The 19,573-nt window shown below is 49.5% G+C and overlaps 1 protein-coding gene across 2 annotated transcripts in view; it reads right to left on the minus strand.

Annotated features, from left to right (window-relative positions):
• Positions 1 to 6,705: 6,705 nt before the first annotated feature.
• Positions 6,706 to 19,573, minus strand: part of ICE1 (interactor of little elongation complex ELL subunit 1) — a 48,033-nt gene continuing 35,165 nt past the window's right edge. For both annotated transcript variants that reach the window (XM_072958884.1, XM_072958883.1), the window contains 6 exons: positions 18,930 to 19,098; positions 17,965 to 18,125; positions 14,916 to 15,106; positions 13,026 to 13,132; positions 9,688 to 9,786; positions 6,706 to 7,731 (listed from right to left, as the gene is read on the minus strand). In XM_072958884.1, the coding sequence (XP_072814985.1) occupies positions 7,550 to 7,731; positions 9,688 to 9,786; positions 13,026 to 13,132; positions 14,916 to 15,106; positions 17,965 to 18,125; positions 18,930 to 19,098 (909 nt within the window). In that variant the 3' untranslated portion in view covers positions 6,706 to 7,549. The remainder of the gene's footprint in view (positions 7,732 to 9,687; positions 9,787 to 13,025; positions 13,133 to 14,915; positions 15,107 to 17,964; positions 18,126 to 18,929; positions 19,099 to 19,573) is intronic.

The following is a 19,573-nucleotide window of genomic DNA, read 5'->3' on the forward strand; positions in this document are numbered from 1 at the left end:
GGGAGGATCCAGGATATATAGGAGTTTTTGCAACAAAGATCAGGTAGTTGGGACATCAAAAGATTTCTGTTAAAGAAAACAAGGTATCTCGAGTTACGGAATTTGGTGCTCTTCTATGTACGGGAAGATGCAACAGTCTGCGCTCACTGAAATCTCTCCTTTGATGTGCACCGAGCTGTCCGGGGCTGGTGTCCTGTTCATTCCCATCCTGAGGCCCCTCAGGGGGCACCGTGCGGGCGGCAGCAGAGGCCCAGCTGCCTGCTGGTCTCCATCCTGAGTTCCCTCCCCTCCCCTTGCTGTCGGGGGTGGTGGTAGCAGCTGAGGACAGTGTCCTTTGTTTACTACATGGCTGCAATATTTTTCATTCACAGGACAAAATGCAAAGCTCAGCGTATGAAAGCAAACCCTTCACAATCAGATTTCCTTCTCTTAAGTGTTTTAAAAACGGGATGTACAGCTAAAGAAAGCCAGAAAAAAAGTGAACTTACGGTTTATGAAATTGTAGCTCTTTTGATGCCAATATTTCTATTTAGAAATTAAAAGTTACGCATTTTAAAATTGCATGAAAATCCAGAAAACTCATTTCCTCTTCAGGGTAAGGAAAAGCAAAAATCACATGCTGATAAAGAACTTGTATCCACAATGTAAAAGGGACTCTCAAATTCTATGGTAAAAAGGCAAGAACTGACTCAATAAAAAAGTGGGCAACAGATTTGAACAGACATTTTAGCAAAGAAAGATGTACGATGACAAAAACGCATGAAAATGCTCAACATCACTTTTGCCAGCGTTTGGCAAGATGTGTCTTTTCAACATCAAAAGGCATATTAGTGCCCGTGGCTTAAATTCGCATTTCTCTCATGACGAATGATGCTGAGCATAAAGCACTTCTTCAGCTTTTAAGGCGGCATGTCTGGTTCTCCTGGTCTCTCCCTTGCTTGATGACACGGCTCCGCAACCGACAGCACGACTCTGGGGCGCAACTGTCACCACAACAGAACCCAACTCTGCTCTTCTTTTCTTTTTAATTGAAGTATAGTTGATTTACAATGTTGTGTTAATTTCAGGTGTACAGCAAGGTGATTCAGATTATATATATATATACACACACATATACATATATGTGAAAGGCTTTCAATACAGTTCCCTGTGCTGTACGGGAGGTTCTTGTTCTTTATTTTACATACAGTGATGTGTAACTGTTAATCCCAAGCTCCTAAGTTATCCTATTCTCCTTTTCCCATTTGGTAACCATAAATTTGTTTTCTGTGTCTGTGAGTCTCTCTCTGTTTTGAAAATTAGTTCATTTGTATCATTGTTTAGATTCCACATACACTTTTCTAGATATTCGCATGCGAACAAGACTCCAGAGGCAGGAAATGCCCCACACTGGCAGGTTCCCCTCGGGGTGACGTGGGAGCAGGAGCCTGAGCTGAAGTCCTGCTGGCCTCTGGATCAACGACCGATGTGCGCTCCCCAAAGGGATGGTGCCTTGGGGTCACGTGACCTTGGCCCTCCCCTGCAGGGTCAGGACAGTGGGGGCAGGGGACTCCACTCAGAAAAAGAAGCCCCTGCAGGCTAACTGCCTCTGTGAGAACTCACTCCTCTTTCTCCAGAAACTTACTATTTTTTCTCCAAAGGTGAAGCAATGGTTGAAAAAACTAGAGGGATATAGGGCAGCAGATCTCCCTCCCGCAGAAGCACACTGACGCCCAAGGTCTTCCTACGAAGGCTGCTCCTGGAGGTCGGATTTGGACTGTCCAAACGCTTGCAAACATGACCGTGGTTTTCTCTTAAAAATCCCCAGTTATCCGCAGGCACCTGACAGATGGGCCGGAGGAGGCAGGTGGGCCAGGTCCCCCACCGAGGGCCACGCCGGGCAGGGAGTCAGGCAGGGCAGTGCCGGGCACTCGTGTTTGGGGCTTCACCGCCTTGTCAGTCACCCCCCAGCTCCAGGCCCCTCCTGAGTCCGAGTGACCAAGGCGCCTTCAGCACAGCAGGAGCGGAGCAGGTGTGAGTGGGCACGGTGACGCAGGCTCACCCGTGCGTAGCACAAGGTGACCTCATCATAAAGGTGCCGACTGCCTCTAAAAGCCAGCCCCTGAGACAGCACAGGTGCTGTTTTTCTTTAAGAACTGTCACAAAACATGAAACATGATTTTTATTCAGAAATCAGAATGGTCACCTCCTCTCAGGCTTTGCTGCGTCTCTATTAAGGCTCCTTTGAAGAAGCTAACTGAGGTTGGCCTGGAGTTTAGGGAACACAAACGTCCTTGGAGTCAGGAGCTGCGGTGTTCGTGCTGCCTGGGGTGACAGCTGGGTGGAGAGCCCGCAACACTCGCCTGCCCCCCAGTCAGTGGGGAGCAGAGGCGAGGTGGGGGCATGTGGGCTCCCCTCCCTCGGGGGACAAGAGGACAGCAGCCCCAGGGAGAGGAGCAGAACAGAGGGACAGCCCTCCAGACCTGATTTCCTGGCAGGGTCAGCTGCTCAGTTAACCCGAAGTGCTCCCTTGCCCGCGCCTTCCACCCTAGGGGACAACTTCCCCAGTGGAAAAGCAGGTGGGAGACAGGGGAAGTGTCTGCGTCTGTTGCTACCCTCCGGGGACCTCAGGAGGGGAGCGGAGCAGGTGAGGCCCTTAGGTTCTGGCTCCATCGGCAGGAGCCGGGGGTGGGCACAGGACCCTCACCTCTGTGGACCTGGGGTCTCTGGAAGGAAGCCCAGAGCCTGGTCACAGAGCTGCCTGGGAAATCAGGGCCTGAGCAACAGGGACAGACATTCCAGCGTGTGACCTGTTTTGACGTTTCATTCACGACATGCACATAAAACTAGGATGAAAAGATTAAATCAGATAATAAAACACGTTGAATTACACCTTAACCCATTAAAATGGATATTTAATACTACAAATTTACATATAAGAACACGGCAGCCAAGAGGGGCCCTTCTGTGAAAGCCAAGGGTGGTGGGGTCAGGGTCGGGGTTCACTTCTCCCACCCCCCATTTCCTACTCTGTGGAGTTTTGTCAGTTGAACACTCACAATTTAGGGTGAAATTATCTCCCAAGCAGCAATCAATGGCTATTTGTTAGGGAAAAATAACATTTTTAAAGATGACATAAAAAAATGAAAAACAAGAGACAGGGACTAGATTCAGTTCCAGAGGGTGGAAGGCAGTTAATGTGCACACCTCGTCTTCTCCCAAATTCCCACTGACACGGGTCAGGAAGGGGACAGCGGCCAGGCTACCTGGACAGCGGAGATCTGACCTGAACACAGAGGGGCCGGGAGAACAGGTGGTGCCCAGGGCAGGACAGGGCTCCCCTGCTGCAGGGAGCATGTGTCTCACCTGGAGGCTCGCACACACCAGACGGCCCCCATGTGAGGCCGTGCCCTGTGAGAACCGCTGGTCTGGGGGTCAGCCCGCCTCACATCCCGCCTTGTCCCCAGGATCCAGCCCCTGGACAGGTGCCCGGGCAGCACCACCGTTCCCAGCAGAAGCAGAGCCCCGCGGAGGGCCGGCTCCAAGCACGGGCAGGAAGCCCTGGTCCTACAGTCCTTCCCCAGACCTGAAGTCCTTCATAAATGGATGCTTCCATTTTCATAAAACTGGGTTGAACCCTGTCTCACAGCTTCTCACTCACCATTCTGTCTTTGCCTACGTGGTTACAACGCTTTTGCTAACAAACTGACTACAATACGGTGGCGGCTCTTTAGTTCATAACAACAACGGGAGCACACGAAGGCAGATGTCATGCTGTTAAAGCAGGTCTTCCTTAAAATTCTTTTTAGAGGCAAGAAAAGGGACTTCCCGTTTGCTTCACAAGCAAAACGAGCACACTGAATTTCTCTGAGAAGGTGTCAGGCAAAGGAAGAGTAAGAGAGGAAAGCGTTTAAGCTAATGGCTCTGTCTTACTCTCCAAAGTCCCTCAGATTTCTGGAACACCCCTCTGGGAGACTCCTGCGTCCTCAGTCGCAGCGAGGCGGCCTGGTCAGACGAGCCGTGCGCACCACGGGGTCCGCGCCGTGGCTCCACAGGACGGCAGGTGTCGGGGTGCGGTGTGAAAGCAGCTGATGCGTCTCTGTGGGCAGGGGACCCAGTCAGCTTCACCCACGCCGTCCAGCGTGTGTCACAGAACCGTCCTCCCACCGTCACTCTCACACCTGGCACTTTCTTTTTTCGGTCAAAGCATTCTGCTTTAGGATCATTAAAAAATATCCAGGAAAGAATCTGACCAAACAGGGAAAGTATTTGCTTCTACTTATTCGGGCGGGGGGGGGGGGCGGGGGGGCTGTTATCTCGAATACCACTGAGTCTACGTGTTACTCTCACCACCTGTTTTTCCTACTTGCTTCTGGACATAATGGGCCAAGGCAGTAAAGCTCATTCTCTTCAAGGCTCAAAATATGAACGGAAAGGCTCCCAGAGAGCAAACTGCAGCCCGAGGGGCCCTTTGTGCGCCGGTCGCTGCTGTTCACAGTGGGGCCACAGCGCCCCCTAACGGCCACCGCGTCCAAGGACACAGCGTCGCTACAGTGAAAATCTGAGAGATGCGGCCACATCCTACCTTAATAAGCAAAGTGAGCAGTGCGACCTGGCATTCTTGGGGGGCGGCGGGGATCACAGCCTGAAGTGTCACCTACAGGCTGACTTCGTGCTTGGAGTGAAAAGCGGGGGCCCCCCTAGGAATGTGCATGAGGACAAGGCCCAGACGTCCACTAAGAACACTGCCGTCACCTGCCCTCACCGCACGGCTGCAGGCAGGGCGGGCCAGGCCCCCCCGCGCCCCGTCCGGGCTGCCTGCAGGGCCAGCCCGAGCCCCTGGCCCCGTGCGCCTCCTGGGCCCACAGGCCGACGCCGGCCTGAAGCCCCGCCCAACTCCAGGGCTCACAGGCTTACCCACCTTTTCGTGTTTATTCAGCTTTTTTAAATGATAAAACTCTACAACATCTGCCTGGGGACCAGAAACTGAATTTAACAACAGCTTAAAACTGCTTCACCCTCTGAGGGAGACCCTGAGCAGGCTCAGGCCTGTGGTGTCAGCGCCGTGCTGACGAGGGGCTTCCGCACCCGGCGGGGGCTGTCAGGTGCACCTCACCCCCAGTTAGAACACGTGCAACTGTTGAGCTTAAACTAATGTTTGAACCATATGATAAATCTATTCTCTGGGCGCATCTTCCCCAAAACTGAGTCTGCAGACCTGCTCTCTCCCTCACCCCTCTGACCCCGCAGCGTTCTCCAAGCCCCTCTTCCCTGGGAAATGCCCACGGGCTCACCACCCCCGCAGGAAGCAGAGGCCACCCACCACCCCGCTCCTCCCCTGGTGGCTCCGGCGGTCGGCTGCCTGCCTCTGGCCTTCCAGGCTCCGGCAAGGGAGCAGCCAAGCTGCTGCACCACCACCTCCTGCCCTGGGGGGGTCTCCTCCTCCTCCCTCTCCCACATAGCTTCAAACCACAGAGGTGCTGAGCCAGGAACTTACCTTTCTCTCTAGGTGACCACGCATGCATGCGCACGCACTCCCAGCTTTAAACAGCCTCCAAGCTCTTACCCACTTCCTAACTTTTGCCCCTTCTTGCCTGAACTCCAGCCTTTTGCCGGTAAAGGCTCCCTGTCACCTCCACTTGGATGTCTCATGTCCCAAACATACACCTAGGGTTTGTGTCCCCAAACCCAGGTGCCCAAATCAACACCCTGGCAATCTTGATTCCCACCTGTCCATCACCCCCAGGCCACAAACTCAACACTGATTCCACCTCCAAGACCCATGTGACACCCACCCCGATGGTCTGCACGGCCACCAGCACCATGAGCGCCGACTCCTGGATAAGCCTGCTCCACGCCCCCCCCCCCTTCCCCGTCACAGAGCAGCCTGGTGAGCTGTGCTCATCTGACGCCTCTGCTCAAACCTCCCGACCAGCGAGTGTGACCAAGCCCAGGGCTGCCCAGGTCCCAGTGACTGGTGGTTTACCCGTGTCACCGAACAAAGGAACCTCGCCCCCTTACATAGCATGTTCTGCCCACACCAGCCCCTTGCCCACGCATGGCAGGCTCTTTCCCTCTGAGAGCAGAGCCGTGCACACCTGTCCCGGACACCTGTCAGGGTGCCCTCCTTTCCAGGCAGGTCCCACCTCTCAGGTCTCTTCCTCAGAGGGACCCTCCTTAGCCAAAAGAGACAGAGAGGGGTCTCCCACTCTCCTACCACAGACCCCCATGTCTCCCTCACTGCACTTACTGACATTTTTGACTGTTCACTGATCAGGGTGCCTGGGCAGGGTTCTTCTCTACCAGCTGATCACCAGCTCCTCTCAGCAAGGCCCTGGCTCAGAGCACGTGCTCACTAAGCAGTGGCAGAAAGAAGCAACACACCAACCACAGCCTGCAAAGGGCAAGGCAGAGCTGTTTATAAATCTGTTCGTGATAATCACTTAAAAACAGGAGGAGGGAGTGACAACACAATTGTCAAAGGGCAGTGACTGCAGTTAGACGGACAAACCCAGGACGGAGGGCCAATGGTGTCTGCTATCACTAAGAGTCCCCGGGAGAACACAGAAAATCAGCTAAGCACTGGCAGTGACCACGCCTCTACCCGGGGGGGTCTCCTCTGGAGGCCGCTGCTCTCCGGCTTTGCTTTAGTGCAGTTTTCTCTTCAACTTTGATTGGAACAGAAGTAAGGCCATGTGCCACTCTTTACTCATCAGGACAATAATGTGCATGGCTTACTTTTATTTTTTATTATAAAAAACACATACAAGAGTTTTAAGAAATGATGAAAATACGACAATCAGGACCATGGTGAGTTATTAAACCCATTTCTATGTACAAACACTAAAATTCCGAAAGTGGAACACCATCAAATGTGAGACACATCATAGCTGCTCACGTGCACACGGCGCGCGCAGGGGCGTGCCCGCCGGCGCCTGTCTGCACACGCTCACGCAGGCGCCCGCGGGGACGTCTGCTCTGCTCCTTTTCCTGACACGTAGTTAAATATTTTTAAGGACTTTAGAGATATGAAGAAATGCACTAACGTGGGTTTCTAAAGGCTCTCCCTGTTTTATTTACTCTGATCAGCTGCGCACGACACCTGGAGGGGAACTCTGCAGCCCATTTCCAGCTAAGACAGCAGACGGGCCTCCCAGCTTTTGGGCCACCTCATTTTTTCCTAGTCAGTCATTTGGGCACAAAGTCCAAAATTGGCTCAGGAACCAAATCAATGTTTTTATATTAAATTCATTACAAAATGCCACTCAATTTTAAAAAGCGACTAAAAGGACACTTTCTGCAGCAAAAAAAGGGCTAAGTTCAAGTTTTTGTTGTTTGACCAAGACACAACGAAACACAATGCATACGTCACAAGATCACTGATGAGATGTATGTGGTCTGGGGGAAAACAGCCTCTGTGCGCTCCCCTGCCTCTGCCACAGAGAGGAGAGCCTCTCGGCGCCTTTTTCTCCCTCAGGTCTCGTTCTCTGCAACCTTGGTCTGCATCCTGACGCGGACTGATCTGCTCCCGCCGGGACGCGGGAAGGCACTTCTCCAGGCGCGAGCCGGGTCAGGCCAGCTCGTCGGCGCACAGCGCGCTGACCTCCTGCAGGTAGCCGACCACGGCCGAGGGCACGCTGTGCGCCGTCTCTCTGCGCCAGGCTTCCAGGATCTTGGATATTTCCGCAGGATTGCTGGGACTCAGGTCACACAGAGCGTACACGGCTGCCAGCTGTATACCCCACGGTATATCTGAAAAGAGTTTTCATGTCAGTCAACAAGGAGAAAATCTTTGTTATTCAAAATGTCTTATGTTGTTAATCTACTGAAATACTACTCAAATACAGAATAATATCTGCCAGCAATGAAAACCAAAAATTAAAAATAAATTCGACAATGAAAAAATTCATTTAAGTCCCTTCTACAAATAGGGAAAGAATCCCAAAACTAGAGCAGCTGGATACAGGTTCCTAGGGTCGCCCCGAGGGCAGAGAGAGCCGGGGTGGAGGGCACAGCCTGAAGCTGCGTCCTCTCGTGACCAGGCTTTCCCGCCAGTTCTGGAAGGATCACACCCCACATGGTTAAGTTCTGACAAAATGCGGGCCCCAGAGCATTATCAGGTAAATGACTCCATTAAATACCCACCAGAAGTATTTGTAAGTGGACTTTGGAAACGGAAACCAGCAAAGTAAGAGCAAACGAGAAGCTATTCTCACACCACACCTTCACACACTAGATTACTACTTAGCACATGATTACAGATCATGGCATTTAACTGTAGACTGGGTTAGAGGTTACGGTATAGAGTTCTCATTTAGACTCTTGTAAGTGTATTTAGGAGTTACTTAATTCAAATTTAATTTTTTTAATTTTGGGAGTTATTCCATTAAAATGTATTATTAAGTATATACTGTTGGTGACGCAATACCCAACAGGGCAAACTACTACTACTGAAAAGCAGAGACGCCGTCACAAAACCCACACATGCAAATGTAAAGCTGCCCTCCCCTAATCTGCAGGGCAGCGAGAGCAGCACAGGGCCGGCACGCGGTGCAGACGGAGACCCGGGTCTAACGGTAAGAGAAGCAGCGATTCACACGACTGCAGCCGGCGGGGGCGCGGCGCCCCGTGCAGGGCTGCATGCCGGGCGCGGGGAGCCCGGCCGCGGGCTGGCGGCGCTGACCACCCCAGGCCTTAAGCCCTCTTCTCCTGGGGCTTGTTTCCTGTGCATAAAACAAGTCAAGACCACCCTCGGAGGGTTGTCCTGGGGCTCCCGGGCTGCGCTGTGGGGCAGGGCCCAGCACAGGGCCTAACCCAGCGCGAGGCCCTGGCTCCTGGGAGCGGGGCCACGCTGCCGAGAGGGGCGCCCACAGCGCTGCGGGAAGACGCCCGTCAGCCGCTCGCTCTGCCGGCTGCTCTCTGATGGTGACACACGGTCGAGCCCATGAAAGGGGGCACTGTCACGCGCACCCTCAGCAACTCTGCTAAAATCAAAGAGAAAGCAGTTCTCATCAGCTCGACCTGCCAAGCCTCGCCCTGAAAGCGGAAGACAAAGAACTTCCCATGTGTCTCTGAAAGGAAGAGGGCAACTGCATCACTCCTGGATCGCATAATATTCAAATAAAAGACTCATCGCTTTGAGGGGCTACTCTGAGTTTTAAGCTCTTCCCACAGAAGAGTGAGCGTGTAAGAGCACATGCCGTGCGGTACATGAGGCAGAGGACGCCACCACCATGAAGGCCGCCTCACAAGGCATCCAGGTCCCCGCTCCCTCCCGATGCTGAGCAACGACCGCTGGCACTGCACTGGGGCCGTCGTGCGCTCCACACGTTTGGTCATCGCGACGCAGCTTCAGCCGGGCCCCTGCAGGTGGCTGAGGTCCAGTCACCCTTCGGGGTTCACGGGGCAGCAGGAAGAGAGTACCGACATGCTGAGACAGGAGGTCAGCGCTGGACGGCCAGTGAGCCCACCTCCTCGGGGAGGCGCTGCCCCATGGGGCACGCGGCCACACTCACCACAGGAAACCCACACACAGTCAGATGCCAGCGCCGAGGACGCAGACAGACCGCCGCTCCCACAGTCACCCACTCCTCGCCCCCAGCAGAGACGCACGAGCAGGGCACAGCAGAGCAGGGCACAGCAGGAACTCAAAAGGAGGTTTAGCAAGAGGAACACAAATGATTTAAAAATAATAAACGGAAGTTTTACCTTCATCCTGGGCATGCTGTATAAACATACCAATAACCGCACTAATATTTTTCACAGCAGATGGAAACCCCTCCTTCAAACCCAATTGGCCTAAACGACCTAGAGGGAAAAACAAACCAAAACGTAAACGACCTTTGGTTAAAGGTTAACTTCTCACAGGAATTTAAAGCTTACGTTTTCCTTCATGTAACATTAGGTACATTAAGCTCCACGATGAACCCAAGTCAAAGTGGGGACCTATGCTTGAAAACAGGTTAAGGCAAAGCGTCAGGACCCCGCAGGGCTCCGTCTGTCCCGGGCGGGGGCTTGCTGGCTACAGACTCACCACCGCTTCTGTTTTTCACACAAACAGACGACACACAGTGTGTTGCTTTCCCAGTTGTCATATAATTAATGGAATTCAGCAGAATGAATGGTTTCAGCAGGCTCAGTGTGAAACGACTAACGTCTGCTGGGTGGGGAGACGAAATGCAAGACGTGGCCCATCACAGACTGCGCGCTGCTGCAGCAGGGCCGACACAGCCGCCGCCCCCTGCAGGGCAGCAGCTCTCAGCTGCCTACGGACCCGGGAGCCCTTGAGGTCAGAGCTGCTCCCCCAGGATGCTCAGCAGTTACGTGCTTCCTCCCCGCGCCGAGATGTGGACTGACGGCGCGAAGGCGGCCATCAGGGCCGTGGCACCAGTGCTGCATGCGGGTCACTCTCCGCTGCCAGGAGCTCACAGTCAAAAAGCTGAGTCCACGTGGACTGTCCTTGATGAAGCAGTAACAGCGGTTCTTACTCACTCCAGACCCCCAGGCACGCGTCTGCCGTCTTCTGTGGATGGGCAGGCAGAGCAGAGCACCGGCCGTCTCCAGGTCGGCCCTGTGCGGCTGCCTCACTGCTGGGGGACTGGCTGCTCCTTCCCTGGAACACCCACTTCCACTGAAAGAACGACGGACAACATGGCTACCTAAACCGAGACAGACATTTTCTCAAAAACGAGTAGAGTGAACCTGTCATTGCAGGAAATGTATCACTGCTGTCAATGATAAAATCTGAGCTCTCAAGCAAGATTAGAATTTTGGAAAAAGTTCCATCAGCTCCCCTAAGCTTGACAGCTTCAAATACTTAAGATCTCTCTGATGAGATCGGTGAAGATGTTAACGTCTGTTCTGACATTGCTGACGTTCAGGAGATCTGTGCAAATCAGTACTTCTCACGGGAGCAGCGCACGTTACGAGGCCCTGAGTGGGCAGAGATCTCCTCGGTGTCAGCTAGACCAGTGGGTTTTCGGACAACAAAGGAGCAAAGTCCGCCGACAAGGTTTCGGCTTGCACACCGCCACCAGCCTTTAAGAAATTATCACTTGCTGAGTTCCACTGTCGAATGGAAGAAGAACATCCACAACTGCCTGAAAAGGCTGCGGAAGTGCCCCAGATCAACTGCCCATCTGCACGAGACCGGATCCTCCTCAAATGCTTCAGTCAAAACAACAGGCAGCCAGAGACCAAAGGCGGTGCAGCAACAGGAAACCAGCCCTTCCACTCACCCAGACACTGAAGAGGCCGGCCACAAGAAAACGTTCCATTCTTCTTTTCTTTTTGCTTTCAAAATAGTTATTTTCCATTAAAAATATCAATTATGTTAACATGAGTTTATTATTATTAATTTTAAATGAATAACTATTTTTCCCAAGGCCCAGTTTTCACATCTGATACAATAAATGACACAGGAAACGTGGCGCACAAAGCTCTCCGGGGGTCTCAGATAGGACAGCCCCTCTCCCCTCAACCCCAGACGCCTGGGCCTTCCTTTGCCGAACAGCCCTGGGGGCCCCAGCCTGCTTCACAGCAGAAGCCTCTCCCCACCATCGCTCAAGGTCAGCCTCACGCCCTCCTGCCCCTGGGAGGACTCCGGGCAGGACTCCAGGACAGAGCCTGGGTGCAGTTTTATCCAAGTCCTCGTCCCATGCTTTAGGGCAGCCTCATCCCACAGGCCCACTGTGCGTGTCCACATTCTCAACACTACAGACCCCCCACAGGTTGACGTACACCTGTCCGTCCACCTCATCTCTGGGTTGACTATGGAGACACCGAGGCATGGGGATGCTAAAGGAATTTTAGTTCTCTGTAGCCCCTTAAGGAACGAGCTTAGTGTTAGTCAGCAGACAGCAGGCATTTCATTCAGTAAATTCCTACTGATCAGTGACTCCCTGGATAATTCCTAATCCAGGATGAAGCTGTAAACATCTGGATGATCCCCTAGGAAGTCTTGCACTGAGGTTGAAAAGAAATGTATTTCAGAGATCAGAAATTTCAAGGTACTGATCACTCTTAAGTAACTCCCTGCCATTAGATCAAAGTGCTAACTGCATGCCACCAGACCTGTCATCTGAGACCATCTGTTAGGAGTATTCAGCACATGACTAACTGCAGGGAAAGGCACAGGGCGTATGCCTAACGCAGCTACGGGATCACTGGGCCGTGGGAAACGCACGTGCTTCCAGATGATGTATGACTGTGTGATGGCTCCCTTCCTTTTAATTAAAAATGCTTAATGGATTAGGTTCTGTAAGCTATCTAAGTTAACAGAGCTATCAGAGATAAAATAAGAGGAAATCACGAATCTGAAACAGTACATGGTTTGGGTAAAAAGACAAATATGTTGGGAAGAGCAGTCCCCCTCCAGGAGGAGAATGAGTGAGTCCAGGGCAGCTCAGCCACATGACAGCTCAAATGAGAAACCCGGAGCCAACCTCAGTGTCAAGCACAACACACTCCACACTCAGGAGGGCTGGGGAGGGAGGCTGGGAGATTAAAATATTCAAATAATTAAAACACTTAAGGGACTTAAACATTTAGAACACTTTTAAGCAACGATTTCAGTTCTTGTATGTTCAGCTTAGAAAATACGAAACAACAGGAGACTCGTTTCCAGTTGTGAAAGTGCAGCTGTGTTATCCTTACTGAGCAAGTAGGAAGGAGCCAGGAAAGATACCCTTACTTGATAAGTCGAATTAGACTATAATGTAACTTACAGCAGTTTATGGACCCTGGTGTGTATATGCAAGTGTGTGCATGCATGCGCATTAAAACTAATATCTGAGAATCAAGAGTTCGACTATCAGTAAAATGCTCTAACATCAAAAATCTTAATCCATGGCAGAGTCAGTAAAACACTGATTTTTAAAGAAAGAATACGAGTGATGAAAGTGAACTTAGTGCAAAAGCACCTACTGTGACGGCTGTAAAATCAGCTACCACAGTTAAGTCTCAGTCACCAGATATTACTACACACTTATCCTTCCACCAAGACATCGTCAAGAACGAGAACAAATGTAACAGCACAGACCACTCACCAATGAGCCTCAGGATCGATGCTATTATAATGTCCGGAGTGTAGGCGATGTTTGCATGGCCTTTCCTGTACTTTATCCACTTGTCCATCACAGGCCACAGCTCCTTACTGTAAGACAACAGTAACACACACACATGTACGTGTGCACGTGTGTGAAAGTCTGCACACCCGCCAACACTCAAAACACCGAGAGCTTATCTTAAAAATGGTCCATAAGAGACACACCATTAGGGAAGAGGAGGAACTTCTGCAGATGTGGCTTCTCAGGTTAACACGACAACAGACACTGGAGCTCACACACCCTCCAGCTGTGGAGGGTCCCCGTGCCCACGCTGGCTGGAAAGAGGCTACAGACTCCCATGCTTGCACTTTTATTCTGTTTTAACTGTTACAACGCTTTGCACTGAGATGCTGAATAACGTCCCCAAGTCCCAGCACTGGAGGTGGACCATCCACACTAATGCAGAAGCTGAGACTCCCTGGGAGGCTCAGGGACAAACAGCTGTATCTGTAGGAAGAACTAAACCGGGGAGTGAACCACACCTACGCAGATTAAAGACACCTTCTACTGACTGGGAACAGTGGCAGTTCCTCTGTTTTGTCTTTCCAAAAATAATACGTACTAACTTCTCATACAGTATTTATAATAGTAGAAAAGTTAAATACAAACAAAAATGTAAATTAACAGCACTCCAAATAACACATTCTCAGATAACTACCACTCTTCTAATTTTGAGCTTTTCTTGCCACATCCTTGGTGTGTGCACGTGTGTGGAAGACATGGTCAAAGTGACCACAGTGCTTAGGAATCAGAGTCTAGAGTCGCTTAGGCAGAGATCCTGAGATTCAACACTGTCCATACCACCAGCAGAGGGACCTTGGCCAAAGCATCTCTGACTGGCACCATCCCACATGGTCTCATCTGTCACTGGGACGGAAGGGCCGCTGTCTCCTGTGCTCCCAGGAAGATGAGGCCAGGGTGGCCACCCACACACCATGGCACAGACAGCACTGAACACACTGTCCTGTCACTTCCTCAGCAACAGACTGCAAAACGCTTTCATGTCAACACAGAAAAATCTGTGCATAGCTATTTATTCTAACATGGCTGCATCTCATTATAAAGATGCTCCATAATTCAATTACTTTTTATTTGACATTTAGCTGTATCATTCTCTAGTGTTGAGAGAAAAAAAAAAGAGAAAGAACAGATTTCCACAGAATATATTTGGCAGGCATCTCAAAGACAGAGACGTGCAATCCTTCGGTGAATCCTTTTCAAAGTCATAAATTCCTTTAAATCAGCCCTTCTCAGTCAAGGGTGTAAGAAAATTAAGAACTCCAGAACATTGTTTGACTATTTCTCCATTCTCCAAAGATGCGACCCAGATAGATGCCGCAGACACGTCCATTCATTCCTAAGACGGAGGCCCGAGCGCGTCAGGCTCGGTTCTCTCCCAGAGCCCCAGGGAGAAGGGCGGCCAGCCCAGAGTCTGAGTATTTCCGTTCCTGTGGGCTCTTCCAGAGCATCTGCACGTTGAGATATGCCGACCACCCACTTGTGTGGGCGCTGCTCCCTCCACACGCTAGGGGGGGTGCCAGTGAGCCCGAGTCCCTCCCGCCTGAGACTCACTTCCTCCTTGGGATATGGTAATAACTGGTATGACGAAAAGCAGCGAAGGCATCACGAAAAAAATGAAGCAAGGGGACGGGACACTGACGCGGGTACCCTAAAGGGCAGTTCTGTTAACTCTCACCCAAATGAAAACGTCACCTGGAAATGTTTCAGCCGCCTTCAACAGTAAACACATTCAAACCACAACTCAGCTGTCACTGAACAGACCCTGCAACCCAGGGAGCCCCACTGCCAGCCAGCCCGGTGGCCCTGCACCTTATGATGTTGTCGTGGGTCCAGATCCACTTCTGATGGCAGCAGAGCAGGTCGATGGCACAGATGTACTCCCATGTGTTATCACTCAGGTCTTCCCCAAACCGCTCACTGGTCTGAAATTCCGTCTTTGGACATAACTGTATGGTCAAAAGCAGCTTCGAAACCATGATGCCAACATCTATAGGCGCATTCTAGCAAAGAAAAAAAAGAGAAAAAGAAAACGTAGAGTTTCAAATATAACATACCTTATGGGCATCATCTCAGAGTATGACGAGCACTCGCTGAATAATCATTTACCTTTAAAAGACACCTTTTGAAAGCTGTGTTGAGTAAGGAGCTATGTTTACCTTGGTTCTAATACCTGGCCTGGCAGCTGACAGGCCAAACAAAAACGGTCCAGCAGAATGCAGAATCCAGTCACGTACAGAAGACACTGCAATCCAGATAGGAATGCAGACCCCCTTTAACTCAGATCAGAGAATGAGAGTTATAAAGTTAAGACATAATAAAAAATTTCTTAATTTTTAAAGAAATTTTAAAATTCATTCTGTCATCTTTCTAACCCTAGATATCAATCTGCTTTTTCCAGAAACTGACAAAAGTGCATCGACGGTGCGGGACTCCCTCGTCTGGCTTCCTTCGTGCGTGTGCACGCTCTCCGACACGGCTCCACGCGCCTGCACGCACAGGCGGTCTGAACGTGCCTTCTGACTGCTGGGTAGCAGCCCACCAGGCGGGCGTGCCGCGGTGCGCCTGCGCACTCAGTGCTGACAGTCGTCTGGGTTACCTCCAGCTTTAGGCTGTAATGAGTGCTGCTGCTGTGAACACTCATGGATAAGCCTTCTGGTGGACATAAATCTGACTTCCCCTGGGTCCCCTTTTTTCTCGTGTTATTTTTTACTGGGTTTTGTTATTAAAAATGAAGACAGCTTTCAATCTTCTCTTACAATCTGAAAAAGACTGGAATTAGTTGGTTCTTTAAAGATTAGATAAAATTCAGGTGGAACCTATACATATGTCTTGTATACTAAATTTTTTATCATCTTTTCTACTTTTTATAATTGAAAACAACTGGTTTATTCAAGTGCTCTGCCCCTAAAACCAGCCTTCATCATTTTTATGTTGCTAAGAAATCATCCTGAGTTCCCACGTCTGTCGCTATGAAGCTGCAGGCAGCAGTCCTCTCATTCTCCCTCCTGTGCCCACTTACACCCGCTCTCACTGCGAAACCCTGACTATTATTGTTTTCCTCTTTTCTCATTAATCTGAACTGAGTTACCTGTTTCACTAGTACTTTTTAAAGGCAGTTTTTTTTTTTGTTTTCTACTTCATTACTATTACCTTTTAAACTATATTCTTTTTTCCTAGATTCCTTCTCAAATTTTTAATCTATAAGATGATTATCAGCCAACTTTATTATATGTTTAATAATGGAAACATTTAAACTATTTTAATGAATGTAAAGTTTTCCAAAAACGAGAGATCTTTGGTATGAAGGGTTTTCCACATCAATGACTTAAAAAATTGATTTTACTCTTCAGTTTCTCTTCATTCACAGATTGTCTGAGACTGTGCATCTCAATTTCCAGAGAATTTTAATGAAATCTTTTCATTACTTATGTCTAATTTTACTGAATTTTTACCAATTTACTAAGAGAATTTTGAGGGTAGACTCTTCACTTTTTAAATTTATTAAGGTTTTTGTGTGGCCAGAATCATGATTGGTCTTTGTAAATGCCATAGACATATGAAAGAATATAGCCTTCATTCAAGTTTACTTTCTATATGATTGAATTCCACTGTCTGTTGACTTATTTTTGTCTAGGACATCTGTTGAATTCTATAAAAGAGAACTGAACTATAACGGTATTTTCCCCCAAATATTCCTCATTGTTTTTACAGCTTTAACTTTATATTTTTATTTGATATAGGCTAAATACATTTATTAAAATTCTACCTTCTTCATAAATCATGTCTTTTATCATCAAATCACATCTGGCTTCATTCTGAACGGGCCACAGGAGATGGCTCCCCTGCACAAGCAGGAGGACCAGGCAGGGGCAGAAGCGGCCCTGCAGGTCCCCTCGCGGTGGGGGAGGGTGTGTGTGGTGGCAGGTGGCCGCCGGCAGGACACAGGAGTGTTCTTCTAAGTGACTGACTGGACTGTGATGGAACCTCACACAGACACACTCTGGTTTGTCCAGATGGACTGATGAAGAGATTACAAACTTGCTTTTTAACATTCCCCTAACTTCTGTCCACCAATAGCCCTTTGCTTTTCTTTTCGTAAGAAAATAAAAGTCTAATGAATATTAAACATCAAAAAGTACTAAAGGGAAGCAAACTGGCATATGAAATTCTACAATACGCATGGCCAGAGTTTTTTTTAAAAGAGGGAAGTCATACAATCACTAGAAAAGGGTAGAACAAAATGAAAGTCAACCCCTTACTGACGTCAGTACCTCTTCTTAAAGTTTACCACTATCCACCTGGCATCCAGAGACTCTCGCTGGAGAAATCTATGAATGAAAGAACACCAGTCTAGGTACTAAATTAGCACCTCTGTTACTAAACAAATCAAAATGCTAAAAGGAAACAAGAAACACAGTATTTAGAACAAAGACAAGTTCCACCAACTGGAAAGAAAAACACAGAACATTAGACTCAGAAAAATCACAACAGGGAGGAGCTGAGATGCCATTTTTTTCACCTTCCTACCTACTGTAGAAGCAGACGATTTACATCTCCTCTCAGCCCACACATACACACTTGTGTGTATGGATTCCATTAGCCGTAAGTAGTACACAAACAAGCTCTGTTCAGTTAACACAGTACACAGGTCTACAATTCTTCCCAAAGAGTCTCATGCACAGTTAATGAACAAAATGCATAAGCTTAGACTAAAATGGCATTTTAAAGGATCTGTTATGAAGAACACTATCTCTAAAACGCTCATGAGCTAACACAAGACTAAACTTACAAAACTAAATACTAACATTTACGTGAGCCCTGCAAGTGCAGTATTACAGAAAGCAAACAGAAACCTCACCTTTTCCCAGTTGAGGAAGGCTCGCAAGCAGTTCAGAACCTCCCCCTTTGCGCGCTGCCTGGCCACTAACTGCATCGCCTTGTTGATCACCGACTGAGAGATAAACACATCATGCCACATGTTCGCGATGAACAAAGTCAGTTTTTCAGACTCTGGAAAATCTGAGAAGGAAAACAAGATAATAAACCTTTATGTCTGATGAGGTGAGTGAAGTATGAACAATTTCCCCCTGTGTGATGCGAGGGGACCCACCCTGACAGGAGGCAGCAGGCTGAGTCCCGCCCTGTCGTTTTAAATCTGCTTCTCCCCAACCCCAACTCACCCTTTCCTTTGGGCAAACTTTCTTTAATCAGATTTGAAACACAACACGCGAGTATACATGAAAAGAGCAATAAACCCCAAAGCAGAAGAGAAGACAAACCTCCCGTCTCTAGACCCCCGAGCCCAGGACCCTCCAGGTGGTGAGTGTCATTTCAGGCTGGGTTTTGTGCATTTACCACAGAGCTCACTGGAAGACTGAAGAAACAGCAGGGAAAGGAAGAGCATCAAAGGACAGCCTCCCTTCCATTTCTCCTCGCAACTCTTCATGAGCTTATGAATCCAACTGAGTTTTTCCCTTTCCAGTTGGTGACACAGCAGAGTGGTCTGTCACTTAAAAACCGTTCCCTTATCTTGGGTCAGCCGTCACTGACTCTAAAGCAGCTGCAGAAGGAACGAAGCCAGAGCGGCAACGAGAGGGACGCGCACACACCCGCGGGAACGCCTGCGCGGACGTGAGCGAGCTGCAGCCACGGAAACTCCTGCTGGAAACCAGGCCCAGCTGGGTTTGTGGCTAAGGCTCTTCTGGCAAATGCACAAAACAACACGACTGTAAAACACACAGCAATAACTTAACCAGAAGTACAGATGCAGACAAAAACGCAGTAATACGTTCCTGACGCAAGCACGCCACCCTGTAAACATACCCTCCTTGAGCAGGCTGTAGCAAAACAAGCGCGCCCTCTCCAAGTCCCCCAGCTGCCGGCAGATGCCCACGTACACCCTGCAGAGGGCGTGGATGTAGCTGTGCTCCACGGAAGTCTTCTGAGTTTTCAGTTCTGAGAGAATAGAGTGAAGCAAGCACTCTGCTAAATGCTGGATGGGGAAAAAGAAGAGAAAATGAAAAAGCAATGCTCACTGGTATTTATCTTCAACCTACTGAAGAACAGCTAAGTTACAAACTCAAGTGCCTTTGGCCCCAGGGTATGAGCGGGCCCCAGCCCGCAGCTGCCGAGGCCAGTGGTGCCACGGGGCCCAGACGGCAGCTCCATGCACACCTGGTGGCGCCCGGGCACCACCGCCGCTCCAACACATGACAACTTCTTGGTTTTCACTGAAATAATCTGTGTGTGAGTGTGTGCGTTAAACCCACTCTAATTCTACTCCCATTCCTGTCTTCTGAACTCTAATGTACTCTGTGCATTTATCCTGTTTAGATCTTAAAATACTGGGTATACTGGGTAGCGCTTTCCTTGCTCAGGAAAAGGAGCATTAAATAATTTCATACATGCAGTCATTTGAAAATAAACATCTTTTCAAAGTTAACTGTACTGCTCTCTATGCTTTCTGA

This window comes from Vicugna pacos, chromosome 3 (genome assembly GCF_048564905.1).
Source record: "Vicugna pacos chromosome 3, VicPac4, whole genome shotgun sequence".
NCBI classification, from domain to species: domain Eukaryota; kingdom Metazoa; phylum Chordata; class Mammalia; order Artiodactyla; family Camelidae; genus Vicugna; species Vicugna pacos.